The 14,874-nt window shown below is 45.8% G+C and overlaps 1 protein-coding gene across 2 annotated transcripts in view; it reads right to left on the reverse strand.

Annotated features, from left to right (window-relative positions):
- Positions 1-1,577: 1,577 nt before the first annotated feature.
- LOC136658385 (protein PML-like) overlaps positions 1,578-14,874 on the reverse strand; it is a 77,323-nt gene continuing 64,026 nt past the window's right edge. For both annotated transcript variants that reach the window (XM_066634919.1, XM_066634918.1), the window contains exons 5-11: positions 12,518-12,990; positions 11,305-11,885; positions 10,713-10,750; positions 8,599-8,773; positions 7,326-7,384; positions 5,627-5,762; positions 1,578-2,773 (exon numbers count right to left, since the gene is read on the reverse strand). In XM_066634919.1, coding sequence (XP_066491016.1) covers positions 2,037-2,773; positions 5,627-5,762; positions 7,326-7,384; positions 8,599-8,773; positions 10,713-10,750; positions 11,305-11,885; positions 12,518-12,990 — 2,199 coding nt within the window. In that variant the 3' untranslated portion in view covers positions 1,578-2,036. The remainder of the gene's footprint in view (positions 2,774-5,626; positions 5,763-7,325; positions 7,385-8,598; positions 8,774-10,712; positions 10,751-11,304; positions 11,886-12,517; positions 12,991-14,874) is intronic.

Genomic DNA, 14,874 nt, shown 5'->3' on the forward strand with positions numbered 1-14,874 from the left:
GATGTGCATGTACAACCTCCTGATTTTAGAAATAGGCTATGTCAGAATGCCAGATGCAAGGGAGGGAAACAGGATGCAGGTCTCTTGTTATCTGGTGTGCTCCCTGGGGCATTTGGTGGGCCACTGTGAGATACAGGAAGCTGGACTAGATGGGCCTATGGCCTGATCCAGTGGGGCTGTTCTTATGTAACCCAACAGGGCTTTCTTCGGAAGTAGTATGCATAGGATCATGCTCTTAGTCCTTGAGCCAACATCTACTTCATCCTCCAGGCATTTTGCATCTACTCAACTCATGCATTTAGGAATAGCAATGGACAAACAGATCATCAATGAGAACGGAATGGAAGGATCTAAGGCAACTTTTGTTATATGTTAAAAAGAAGGGCATATGTTTTAAAAACGATGTGAGGCTGCCCTTGAAGATGGTTCAGACACTACAATTACTGCAGAATGTGGTGGCTTGTGTGCACTGGCACTGCTAGGGGGGTAAGGGGGTGTGGACTGCAGCAGGTAACACACTCAGGGTGGGGGTTACCACACTTCTGTACTGGCAAAAATTGTGAAATCTTGTTATTTTTGAATAATACCATCATGTTATATATCATTCGCTGTGTAATTTAATGAAGAATACAGTGAAGCAAACTGAGTTGAAATATCTGTAGTATATCAAAGGTTATAGTCAAAAAACCAGAAAACAAAATAGCAACTGCCTTATGTGACAAAAAGTGGATTTTCTTAACTTAAAACTGACCAATGAGACTGATTGTTCTGAGATCCAGTGAGGTGCTATTACTACGCAGTAGAAAACCAAGAAGGCGTTAGTATGAGTCAGCTCTCATTTCCATGTATCAGAGCTAATATTAGAAGTCTTGTTCAGTTGTTTGAGTGTCATCAAGCTGGCCACTGGTTTTTGGTTGGTTACTGATTTGTTGTGTGACCAGTACTGTTATATAGTAAAATAAATAAAGTTAATGGAGGTTACAGCAACCCTAGTGAAGCCACTGCATTTGTGTGTATGATATTTTAATTTATTCTGTCTGGTCTGGTACAGGAGAAGGTCCATCTGGGGGGTGTGTGATGCAATTAGCTCTCAAACCAGATGATGCAATCCCTAGTGACACCTCTGCTTGTGTGGTCACTGGAGTGCGGCAATTTGATTCTGTCAGACCACTGCTTCGAGGGTTGTACTGGCTGTTGATTCATTTCTGGGCCCATTTCAAGGTGCTGATATTGACCTTTAAAACCTTTTACAGCTTAAGACGTGGTTAGCTGAAGAACCACCTTCTTTGACACAATCTCACCCATCAGACAGAGCCCTCTTTTGGGTGCTTTCCCCCTCCCCAGAGGAGGTTCTGGCTAAAGGAAGGGCTTTCGCAGCAATGGCCCCCAATCTTTGGAATTTCTTCCCTGAGGTTTTCAAACTGCCTCCTCTTTCATGGTACTTTGGTGGGATCTCAACACACATCTATTCCGGTTGGCTTTTAATTAGGTCTCCAGTTTACTGATTACATTAAAAGTCCTTACCCCAGGTTATTATAAATTATGATCATGTAAATTATGACCTCTCCACCACTGGATTTGTTTTTATCCTCATTTTTAATTATTTTAATGAATTATTAATACTTGTAAAATTGGTATTTTATTGTTTTAAAGTTATACTGATATACATCATGTATTTTAGACACATTGCAATTTTTATCTTGTAAGCCGCTTTGAGTTATTTGTCAGGGATGAGAAAAGCAGGGTTGAATTACTCCAAATAAAGGTTGCAATCCTAGATCTGCTTATCTGAAGGCAAGCCCCACTGAAAAAAAAAGTAGGACTTACTCCTGAATAAATACTTATAGGATTGCATTGTGTGTGGCTTTGTAGGCTATATATAGACTCTCCACCTGATCCCACAAATATTTTGACAGATTTACAGTGCAATCCTACGTTTGTATACTCAGTAGTAAGATCCATGGAGTTCAATGGAATTTGCTCTCAGGTAAGTGTTGTATAGGGTTGCAGCTTAAGGGGGAATTCAGGAGAATGGCTCAGTTCATTGCTGGAGAAGAGTAAAGCCAATTTGCTAATGAGCGGGCTTGAAAATGCAATCGAATCTTACTCAGATTTTTAATTTTCTTCTCAGTGCTTCTCAGCCTGGAATTCAGTGCCTGGCAAAATCTTTGCAGCCCAAATGCTGGGTTGTCTTGGTACACTAACTGCAGTTGGGAAAGGTCAACATTGTGCAGGGCCAAGGTCTGTGCAGAGGTTTTGGAGAGGAGTTTCTCCTTCAGAAGTGGCTGAAGGGAGATATAACATCGGAGGCTAGAATAGGAAATTACACGTTCTCCCAGCATCATTTGATTAATGCCTAAGATGGTGCACAGATCCATCACTGTTTTGACACAGTCTTGAGGTTGGGTATCATCCAGCTGACCAGAGAGATAGGTACGATGTAAATTCTTCAGAATATAGCTACGAGTGTCAGGGATTTTCTGTTTAATGAGGGGGAGAGCATCCAGGAATCCAAGGAAGGACGCTTCAAAGTTTTCCTCCTTCCTGATGGCTTCCAGGGAGTTGACCAAGGTCGGGAGGTCCATAGACCAGAGGTTGTAACCAACTAGAATGGGCATATGGAGGGTCTTCAGGTAACTGAGGAAGTTGTCCAGTCCATGCTCACAAAGATTAGCTCTCATATCTCCTCTTTCTACAAATGGCTGTGGTTGAATGGTCACCACAAATCTGTTTGAGTTGTCTCCTATAGCTGCCAGGTGAAAAATCCTTCCAGCTGCAAGAAAAGGGAGAGTTTGAGTTGATGATGATAACATACACATCATGAACATACCTTATAAGCAAGAACAGACAAGAGCTCAGCTGGATCACTACAAATTTAGGTGCACCTAGTCCAGTCTCTGTTTCCCACAGTGGTCGGCCAGATGCTTCCAGGAAGTTCACAACCTGGGCACAAAGGCTGTTCCCCCCCCCCCACACACACACACAGTAACTGGTATTCAACAGGTCTAATCCCCTTTTAAAGTCCTCTAAGATAATGATAATCAGTGCATCTTGTAGTGCTGAATTCCAAAAACTAATCGTGCATTGTGTAAAGCACTTTGTTTCCTCTGCCCTGAATCTACTATCAATCTGTGTCATTGCCTGAGATCTTACATAAATTCTTCATGTCAAAGAACACAGAGTTCCAGTCAAGAGCACAGAAAAACTTACATCAACTTTCCTTACACCAGGCGTTGTTAGAAACTGCTCATGTTTCCACCCCAAGAGTGGGGGTTGCATCTGATTCTGAAAGTGTCTGAGATCTTACATAAATTCTTCATGTCAAAGAACACCAAGTTTTTTTGAGAAAAACTTACATCAATTTTCCTTACACCAGGCAATGTTAGAAACTGCTCATGTTTCCAGCCCAACTTCCCCTTTCACCCTTCATTCTAAGTCCTCCAATGCTTTGGCCCCTCCCAGTGGAATCACTGGAGTGCTGGGGGTGCAAACTACACAGGATATCGCCCTCAGGGAGGTGTGATACCGCTAGTGGCCAAAATTCTGAAAACCTTTTGGAAAATTTGTATTTACAAATGAACATCATGCTATATATCAGTGGTTACCAAACTCCTACAGGGGAGTTGTGAATCTGGTTAGTCTGTGTGGGGGTGGGGCAAGGGGCTAGCGATGGTGCGGAAGTGATTGCGGAGCTGCCAGGACCAAGGGGCTTTTAAACCAAACTGGAAGGTCATGCTGGCCTGTGGCAGAGTGCAGGGGATTCAGAGCCCAATCCTGAGCTCAACGTGCTGGCTTACCGCCAGCGTGCACTGTCGCAAACGTGCCATAAGGCACATTTGTGAGTCCTGACACCAGGCAAGTGCCTGTGCTAGCCCAGCACTAGCCAGCACTGGGCTAGTGCTGGGTGGGTGCCCGGCCTCCGCCGCTTGGCGGTCCATGCAGTGGAACGGAAAGCGGGGGCAGGAGGGAGGTGGGGAAGAGGTGTTCCAGGGAGGGGGGAGGCGGGCAGAGGGTGGGAAGAGGACGTGGGGAGGCGTGCCAGGGGGAGGGAGCAGGGAGGGAGGGAGGCGGGACCGGTGGAGCAATACACCAGATCGAAAGCCTTTGCTTTGGGCTCATTGCCCGATACAAATGCTTTCACTTCACCGTCAATCTTTTGGTCGGTGGTGAGTCGAGTAGCCTCATTGCGGGGCTACCTCCCTTACCCGGAGGAAGGGGACGAAAGTCCTCTCCTCCTGAGGTGCCGACCACGGCTACCTGAGGCATGCAGAATGTGGTGGTAGCCGTTTTTGGTGCCCAGCTCCGCGCGCCCAGCTCAGGATTGGGTTGCCAGCCTTCTCAGTGGGCCTCCCCACAGCTGCAAATAGCTCTGATTACCAATTGGATCCCACTTCTAATTTTACCCCCCAGGTAAGTTTAAAAGCCCCTTAGTCCTGCCAGTGCCTCAATCACTGCGGCAGCAGTGGGGGCACAATTTCTCATTCCCCTTAAGGGGGAATGGCCCTCTTCCAGTTCCTCTGGTGGGTTGCAACCCACCAGTTTGAGAACCACTATTATATGATACTATCAATATATAAAGTAATTGATTGGGAAGGTAATTTCACGCAGAATGTAATGAAACTGTGTTGAATTATCTGTATTCTATCAAATGTTATTGCCAAATAACCAGAGAAAGGCAGCAAAACTGCCTCATATAACAAAAAGTGGATTTTCTTAACTCAAAACTGACCAGTGAGACTGATTGTTCTGAGAGTCAATGAGGTGTTATGATACAGCAGGGAACCAATAACGTGTTAGTATTCCTCAGCTCTCATTTCCATGTACCTGAGCTGACACTAGAACTAGAACTCTCATTCAGTTGTGTGAGTGTCATCAAGTCAGTCTCTGTTTTTTTTTGTTGGTTACTGATTTGTTGGGTGACTCATACTGTTATATATTTAAACAAACAACATTAATGGGGGTTACACCAACCCTAGTGATGCCACTGCATTTAGGCTGTGTGCATAATATTGTATTCTGTATGGTCTCATATAGGAGGAGGACCATCATGGGGGTGACACAATGAACTCTCATCCCAGGTGACATAAACCCTGGTAACACCTCTGGCCCCTCCTCTTCAGAAAAATGCTTGAACCCCATTTTTTTGACTGCCCCTTTTCCTGGGAAGAAGAGAGCAAGTGTCAGCAGAGAAGCTACCACAGTTTGCCTCATGAATGGCCAGATCTGAAGGGCTTCAGCCCCAGCTGAAGAGCACTACTTTGAAATGTGGTGAACATGAAATTCCCTGTTCAGAATTAGATAGAGCACGTATGGAGGAGAGGAAAATGGTCGGTCCCACTTGAGCCCAGTACTGTCTTCCACATTTCCTTTCCTTCTCTGGTCCTCTCGTTCTTTTCACATCTAGGGAAGAGTGGTGGTGGCAACCGGTATGTCTCTAGATCTAGTATCCAGCATGATGACATCCGGCTTGCCACCTCAGGCATGGTGAGGTTTTGGCTGGCCCTGTTCCCAGAGATAAAGAACAGCTGAGGATCCTTTCTCCCATTCCCTGTCCTGCCCACTAAACCTTCCCAGCACTCTGAAGAGTGGGGGTTGCATCTGATTCTGAAAGCGTCTGAGATCTTACGTAAATTCTTCATGTCAAAGAACACCAACGTTTCTAGTCCGGAGTTGAGCACCATGGGGCTCCTGAATGAATATGTTGTGGCTTTGGCCAGGCTGCTGTCCAAATTGTCATTGGTATCCTCAAGCAAGTTGGCATCCTGAAAAAAAAAAAAAAAAAGATAAGAAGTGCAGTGACTCACTGTAACCTATTGCTAGGAGGGTGCTTTATGTTTAGCTGAGTTTCTCATATCTGATATTCAACCATTTTTGCCCAACGTTGCAACAGGGATCAAATGCATACACCTGTGGGTTGGGCAAAAATTTAATGGATAGCGCTGGCACAGTATCCAGACTGCACTGAATCCAGCTAATTGGGATATTTTTCCCCTTACACAAGAAAACACCCCAGCCAGCTCAATGGGGCTGGATCTCTGCCAGCCAAATAGCTGATGGAAGTCTCAGCAGCTCGGTGTAATGCCGGTTGGCCCAGGAGGGGGGATAGGATACCGTGGAGGATGCTGTGCCAGCAGAAGGATAAGTTTGGATTGTGATCTTACAGTGCAATCCTATCTTGTGCTGGAACAGGCAGATCAGGAGGGGACGGGTGGGCAGGGAGTAGGGCCAGGAGCCGTCGGTTATACCAAATCCTAACCCCATTCCTAGGCAGCCTGGGCCAGCCCTGGGCTGCTCGGATTTGTGCCACCTCTGGAGGTGGTACAGATCCATGTAGCCCCACTGGGCTGCTGCTGCTTTACCCAGGGTTGTGTTGGCATCCTTCAGTCTCGGAAGATTATGGTATTGCACTCTGAATAGTGGTTCTGGAAGATTGTCCTCTCCAGTGCGCGAAGCCTGGATAAAGTAGATATGGAGGATAGACTGTTAACCATGCAGCAAATCCCCCCTCTCCACATCTTGAGCAATTCCTCTTGCCCCGGACTGAACCACTAAGTGCCCAGTGTGGGCACAGTGGACTGCCTGTTCCAGGACAAGTTAGGATTGCGCTATAACAGTCACTTGGCCAAATAAAATGAAAAGGAGGAAGTAGAACAAATATTTTAAAAGACTTAAATATAGGCTTGAAAAGGACACTCAGTATTTTTTTATTTTAAAAAAGGTTTCTTCCCACAGAGAAGGGAGTGTGCTCCAGGATTTCAAGAGCCCTTTAATGACAACTGAAACATGGGGATAAAGACACTGACAGGATACCTAAAAGATGTTTGTGGAAGGAATATATGATGATGTGTTATGCAGGGAATTTAAACTCCTCCTGTGACAAAAAGTGATTCCCTGGATGAAATCAAATCAAAGGGTGTTGAACCTCTACAAATTTCTGTTCAATGAAATTCCACTGCATATTACGAGTAAAAAGGTGAACTTTCATTTAAGTGGGGACAGGATTAAAACCTTCATAGTTAAATTATGGCCTGAGCTTTTGTAAACAGCCTTCTTTTGTCCAGTGTATAATGTGAACTGTGACAGAGTGCAGGAGAGGGAGGGAGGGAGGCAAATAAAAACTTGTTTTCTATTTGCAAACCGGGAATATTTGAGAATGTCTTTCACTGGGTGGCAAGAACTATAAAGCACTTTTGCAGTGGCAAATGTTTTGAACATGCTAACAGTTGTCCTGGTGGGAGTCACTGTGGGTCTCAGACCACAGTGGGGCCACAGAACGGAAGAGCAGCAGGCCATTCTGTCCTGTTCCAAAGTCCTGCTGTACTCACCAGAAATTCATCATCACTGTTTTCCTCTTCTGTGCAAGCATTTGTGCAGTTGGAGGCACCTGCAAGAGAAAAGGTAGGACCCTAGAGCAGCCATGTCTATTATGCACTCTCCTCATCCTCAAGCACTGAGAAATTCTGGGGGCAAAGCAACCAAGTTTGGTTTGCCAGTGCTGGAAAGTTGGTTAGGATTTGGGCCTTATACGCATCAGTCTAGGAGCCTTGTTGTTATCTATCATGGCACAACTGTCCCAGCTCACAATTTCTTTCCAAGGAAACACAATACCCACTGCTGACACCAGTGTTACACTTTTCCTCCTTCCGAAAATGGTAACATAGGGCCAGTGGTGTCACTAGGGTTTGCATCACCTGGTGCAGGAGGTCAGCACATCACCCCCATGATGGGCCTCCTCCCATGCAGTGGATGGGGCAATGCCCTTCGCCCACCACAGTCTATGATACTACAAGGCCTAGAATGCTTTAGATGTCACATCCACACTATAGGGTATTCAGCAGTACTATTTTGAAATAGACACCATGCTCTGTCCAAACCACATAATTGCTTCCACTGCCGAGAACCCACCACATTCTCACAGAGTTGTCAAAAACTCTCAAGTTGATAGTATCATTCAACCAGAGTTATATCTGTAATATTTGTGGTTTATCTCTCCCCAAAGGCACTCAAAGTAGTGCTGGTAGTTTCCAGGTGGTCTAGCCACTGACTGGAGTCCAGACCTGCTTAATTTCAGAGGTGAAATCACATCAGGTGTTGACAGACTCTTTTTGGGGTGGATTTGAACACAAAAGACTAAGGGCCCAGTCCTATCCAATTTTCCAAGGCTGATGTAGGCCCAAATTGAGGAAACAAACATTCCCTTGCCTTGAGGAGGACTTGGTAACAGCCCACTACCACCACAGGATGCATGCCCCTTTGAAACAGCTGCATCAGCCCTGGAAAGTTGGATAGGATTGGCTCCTTAGGTTACAATCCTATCCACGCTTACCTGGGAGAAAGTTTCATTGACTATAATGGGATTTCCTTCTGAGTAAACATGCATAGGATTGCGCTGTTAAGGTGTCTTTGCCAGTAGCCAAAACAAAACAAAAAATAATGCATGAACTTAATTGCTCCTAAGACCTCAAATGAACCACTGTATAACACCAGTGGCTTTATCCACCTGCAAGTGGACTGTGGCAGTTGACAGTGAGATGGAGCCAGGAACCCATGAATTGGTGTTAATGTCTTTTCTTAGACCACCTGCTGCCACATGCCTACCTCCCACAGGTGAAGAGCTGGGCCCTGGTTGATCAGTCCAACTACAGCTTCCCTGAATGGCAGATATCTTCCATTTACTGTCACCAGGTTCAGTTTTCATCGCTTTTGGAGGGGTCTGGTTGGCCTTTTCTTGTGGTCCATTTTTCCTTTTTGCTGGTGACTTTCCTGAGCAGCCCTAGAAGAGAATAGCAAGCCCTTCAATGTCCTTCAAGATTTGCACTTGAGAAGAGAAGGATACATTTACACACTCTCTTGCTTTCTCGCTTATTTATAAACCACCTTTATCCTCCATCAGGAGAGATCCAAAGCAACATACTATTTTCCATTAATAAACACAGTATAATATTAATACAAAAAAGTAACTGAGAAAATAAACAAGCAACTAACACATGGGAAAAAACACAATGACAATGCATCTCATCTGTGTAATGCCCTCTCTGTGAACACTTGCCTGGCTCCACTACTGCCTGCCTTCCTGCACATAGCCAAAACCTGGCCTCTCTGCAGAGCCTTTGAGGACATTGCATTATGACTGCAGATAGGCCATGCGACTGAAATGCTTCCAGCCTCTGTATTTGTTTTGAATGGGACTGGGTTCTGAGCTAATATTGCATTTCTCCTTTTTATGATGGTTTTTGTAATAATGGTTCTGAGCTGACCAATGCAATAGAAAAGTGAGATATAAGTTTTTTTAATAAATAGTCATCTGAGGGCCCAATCCTATCCAATTTTCCAGCACCGGTGCAGCTGCCATGCAGCCCCAAGGTAAGGGAACAAATGTTCCCATATCTTAAGGAGGCCTCTGTGACTGCTGCCCCACCACAAGACGCAGTGCATGCCCCATTGGCACAGCTGCACCGGCCCTGGAAAATTGAATAGGATTTGGCCCATATTTTGCGCATGTCAGATCATCATCTGGGAAGAACAGGCTAACAGTGGCAAGACTACTCTCCCCTCTCACCCAGTTCAATATGATTAGGATCCTGTGCAATTTTGTTAGAACAGGGGCTTGCGATGTACTTAGTCTTAGCAAAGACGGGCAGCCCAATCCTGAGCTGCCCGGAGCTCCGGGACCCGGCAGCCCCACGGAAGGCTCCAGCCGGATCCAGCGCCTCCTGCACTACCGCGGGAGGCTCCTCAGGAGAAGGGGACTTTCGTCCCCTTCCTCTGTGTAAGGGAAGCAGGCCCACAATGGGGCACTCACTTTAGTGGAGACTGTTTGGTTGCTGCTAAAGTAAAGGTGCCCGTGTAGGGCGTGCAGCCCTACCTGAGTGCCTTGGATCCTGCGGAGCCTGGCTCTGCGGGCCTGCCTCTCCCCCTCCCCCCGACATGCCTCCCCCCTCCCCGGAACGCCTCCCCCACGCCCCCGACCATGCCCCCATCTTCTGTTCCGCAGCCCAGCAGTCACGGAGACCACTGAACTGCAGAACCCAGGTGCCCGCCACACACTGGCTCAGCGCCGGCTGAAGCTGGGTTAGATCTGGTGGGGGCCCAGTGGCAAGCCCCGCAAACATGCCTTATGGCACGTTTGCGACTGTGGTCCACACCGCGGAGGCGCGGTGTGGACCACAGGATCAGGCTCTAAGGGCCCAATCCTATCCTACCTTGGGGCGGCATTGCAGCTGCACTGGTGCTGGAAAGTTGGATAGGATTGCACCCTGAGTTAGACTTGGGGGCATGCTTAGATTAGCTCATACCTAACCAACACCTGAAGCATCAGGTAAGTGCTGTGTTCAAATTTTGCACAAGGAAGACCTACAGCTTCCACTAGGATAATCTACAAAAGTGTAAGGCACTCTGCGAGCCTGTCTTGAACAGGGGACTCTGGCAGCCTGTCTCTGACACCTTGTGTCCTACAACACTAAGACAGTCTGAAAGGACTAGTTTTCCTAATTACAACTTTTTGCATCTTCCCTTGAAAACTTGCTTCAAAGTTCTCAGAGAATTCGGACTAGGAGATGGGTCTACTCATTGTGGCTATTTTGCAACATTTGCTCTTATCACAGTCACACCTCTACAATACTGCTTTCAGATGTCTGAGAAAAAAAGGATGCCCATATATAGCCGCAGGTTCTCCATGTGAGGAACACAGATCTTGAAGTACACAATCTCACCTGATTAGATGTTTTCTGTGAAATTGCTGGGGCCGCTTCTAAAAAGAATGGCAAAGAGTGAATGAGCAAATGGGTCATTGGAACCAATAGACTTGTTCCAGTTTAAGATACAGAGACACAAACTGCTCCAGTTCTGCAGCTATTACTACATTCCTGGAACAGATCCCCCACTGATGTAGAGGGAGATACCAGTGTAACTAAAGGAAGGGCAGTGGGACAGCCCCTGCTTTGGATGCAGGAGGTTCAACCCCTGGCAGCATCTCCAGGTAAGAGTGGAAACAATTCTTGTTTGAAACTCTGGAGAGCTGCTGCCACTCACAGCGTAGAGACAACACTGAGCTAGATGGTCTGGCTCAGCAGAATGTACCTTCCTAAGTCGTCTGTTCATCAAGACCACTATTGTCTGGTGGTGGTTCTCCAAGGTCTCATGCTGAGGTCTTTCTCAACCCTGCTTGTTCAGGTGGAGACACCAGGAAGTGAACCTGGTACCACTGACACATGCCCTCCCATCACTGAGCTTTAGCCACTCCCCATCTAAGCATCTCACTCAATCCCAGCTGCACTGCACCAGAACATATTCAGACCCTCTTACCATTTTCTCCTGCCACTCTCTCAAACAAAGCCTGGAGCTGGGTTTTGACCTCTGTGAGGTTTGCAGTCTCAGTCTTGTAATCAACAGCTGGTGGCTGCTTCCTTTTGAGCTCCTCCAGGGACTTCCTGATGAAGGGGTGCATGTCAATCACCTCTTGACCTAAGGCATAGAGACGCATCTTCTCTACTAGACGTTCACTGGATTTCATCCTCTTCAACACTCCTTCCATGTGCTCCATCTTTGCCTTTATGTCCTGCACTTCTTGGCTGTGCTGCTTCTCCACTGTTCTTCGAATTTCCTTCACGTTCTCCTGCACCAGCCGCACAATCACATCTGTCATTTCTTGGAGCAGCTTTTTGGTTTCATTCATCCCCTTCTCCTTGTCTTTCACAAGTGACTTGAGGCTCTCAATGGTATCAGAATAATTGCTCCTCTTCTTCTTCAACTCAGTGCTCATGCTCTGCAGCTCGTCTTGCCTATGCTTAACTGCTTTTTGGATCTCCCAGTGCTGACCCACATGTTTGTTGTCCAGCAGTGCACAGGTGAGGCACATGGATTGCTTGCATTCTGGGCAGTAGCGACTATAAATGAAAAAACAGTCAACCCATTACTGTTGGTTAGACTACCTCTCATATGAACATATAAACTGCCTTAGATTGAGTCAGGGCAGTGCAATTCAAACCTCCCCCCCTGAGTTGGCACAAGTCCCTTGTGCAGACTCCCGAGTGTCACAAATGTGCTGTAAAGTTACTCAGGAGGAACCACACCGGGACAGGGTGAGTTTGTGCCAGCCTGGAAGAGGGCAGTAAGAGGGAGGAAAGGAGGCAGGGAGGGGGTGTTTTGGATGGGGGGAGGGTGGTCCGTTGTAGAGCACAGGCTTTGCATTCAGAGCTCCTGGATTCAATCCCTGGCATCTCCAGGTAGAGCTGGGAAAGATCCCTCTCTGTTGCCCCTAGAGAGCTGTTCCTAGGCTATGTCAACAATTCTGAGCTAGAGGGACAGATGATCTGACACAATAGAAGACAATTTCCTATGTTAAAAGGCTTCTTGAGGGGTGAAAATGTTTCAGCAGTTGTACTTTGGACCTTGGCTGGTCTTCTCCTCTAGCTGGACAGCTCCCCACTTGCAAACCTGTGTCTACAGGCCCACCGGTGGTTGGCATTCCAAACAGATCTTCCACTTGAGAATTATGTTGCTGATGAACTCTACCTACCTTAGAGGTTGATCTTTGTGGCTGGAGCAGGACGAAGTGCTGAGCTTCCTGATCCAATCAAGGAACCCTTTGCTGGACTGTGCCTTGAGATCTTTTAGGGATTTGGCTTGATGACAGTCCTGCTTCAGGAGTTTCTGGTGGAACCCAAAACATGAGACACAAAAGAACTCACTGCACTCAAAACACCAGAACTCTGCTTCTCTCTGACAGTTATTACAAGTCAAGTCCTTCCCATCAGAGACCTTCTGGTAGATACTTAGCTTGGCCTGAAGATTTCTAAAGAGCACGTTGTCCTCCTTAAGGGTCCCTGCATTTTGGGAGTGTGGGGTCCTACATATGGGGCACAGACCAATGGCCTTGTTTTCTTCAAGGCACTCGGTGCACAAGTTGTGGAGACAGGGCAGGAGTTTGGGGTTCTTGACGTCTCTCTGGCACCATTCACACAAAAGGAACCCAAATTCGTCATCCATTTCCTGAAGAAAAATAGAAGGAGGGGCAAGACTTTGAATTATGACCAGTTTTTGTTTTGTTTTGTTTTTTTACAAATAAAGCAAAGGTGCAGGAACTCACAACTTGTTAATCTTTTATTTTTTTATTTATTTTTATATTACCGGAATTTTATGATACCGGAATATAATCTATTTTACAACTCATCTTGAACCAATAGAGGGTGTGTGACCACATGATTTTTGATTCATAACTTCATAACTTAATCAATTCATTAACCCATCTTTTGTGGTTACCCCCCCTCCCCTGTGTACTATGTCCCCATTCCCCATTATTATTCCGATCAATGTATTAAAATCATTGGGCTTAGGGGTGCATAACTATGGGTTTGGTTGTAGACTCAACATACAATCTACTGAGTCTACTCACAATTCCATATAGCGCATGTCTACTCAAAATTAAGTACACTGAGTTCAATGGACCTTGCTCCGGACTAAGCATGTGTAGGATTACACTTTGAAGCTTTTAGAACCCAGGCATTCTTAATGATGACTTTACCAAACATCTTTGAATTTCTTATCTGCCAGATAATGGGTTTGCCATGTATTGGATTTTGGTTAGAAAATGCATCTCACTGTGCAAAGAGAGGAGGGGTGAGAATCAATGTCTTAAGAGAAAAATGTTTTAATAGTGGTTCTTGAAATAAATTTGCACTTTTGCCAAGACAACATCCCTCCCTTCTGCTCTACTTCAGTTTCTCTGACTTGCCGGGTGCACACCAGCTCTCACACTTCCTAAAACTGGATACATTGCTCAGTCCAGGCATAAGATTAGTCCCTCTGTTAGCAAGCATATGGATACTCTAGGCACCACACATGAACTCATGTTGCTGCCTGGCTGTCACCTGATGTCTTAACTAGAGCAGAAACTAGCCCCCTCCCCCCTCTGATGGCACAAGTCGTTTTACATATTGTTTTGCAGGCCCCTTTGCAGACCCCTGCAGAGTTCTTCTCATTGATCTGGTGGATCACATCAATTTAAACTTAATAGAGGAAAGAAAATAATGGTGTGGGGAGGGGAATGAGATGGTTGTATCTTATTACCTATTTCTCCAATAAAAAATGGTTAATAAATAAATAAATAAATAAATAAATAAATAAAAGATTAACAAGTTGTGAGTTCCTGCACCTTTTTTTTTTTAACAAAAAAAAGCACTACATAAGAACAGTTAGAACAGACAAAAGAAAATATTTCTTTACTTAGCGTGTGGTTGGTCTGTGGAACTCTTTGCCACAGGATGTGGTGATGGCGACTGGCCTGGACGCCTTTAAAAGAGGATTGGACAAGTTTCTGGAGGAAAAATCCATTACGGGGTACAAGCCATGATGTGCATGTACAACCTCCTGATTTTAGAAATGGGTTATGTCAGAATGCCAGATGCAAGGGAGGGCACCAAGCTGCAGGTCTCTTGTTATCTGGTCTGCTGCTTGGGGCATTTGGTGGGCCGCTGTGAGATACAGGAAACTGGACTAGATGGGCCTATGGCATGATCCAGTGGGGCTGTTCTTATGTTCCTATACCTTAAGAAGACCCCAGTGACTGCCCCTCCACCACAGGATGCAACGCACACCCCACCGGCACAACTGCACCAGCACTGGAAAATTGAATAGGATTGGGCCCCAAATCTGCCTTTAACCCATTTCTGCCCAGCCCACGTGTGTACACGTTTGATCCCTGTTGTGTATATGCAACACTGGGCATACATGACTTTTAAAAAGCACAACAAAATTGGTTGCTTTTAAATCTGCAAAGAGAATGATGGAGAAATCTTAAAATGAGATCTAAAATGGTTAAATTAACTTCTCTAATTTGAGAACAAGAACTGAAATTGGAACCAAGAGAATGACTGT

This window comes from Tiliqua scincoides, chromosome 8, assembly GCF_035046505.1.
Source record: "Tiliqua scincoides isolate rTilSci1 chromosome 8, rTilSci1.hap2, whole genome shotgun sequence".
Taxonomy (NCBI): Eukaryota; Metazoa; Chordata; class Lepidosauria; order Squamata; family Scincidae; genus Tiliqua; species Tiliqua scincoides.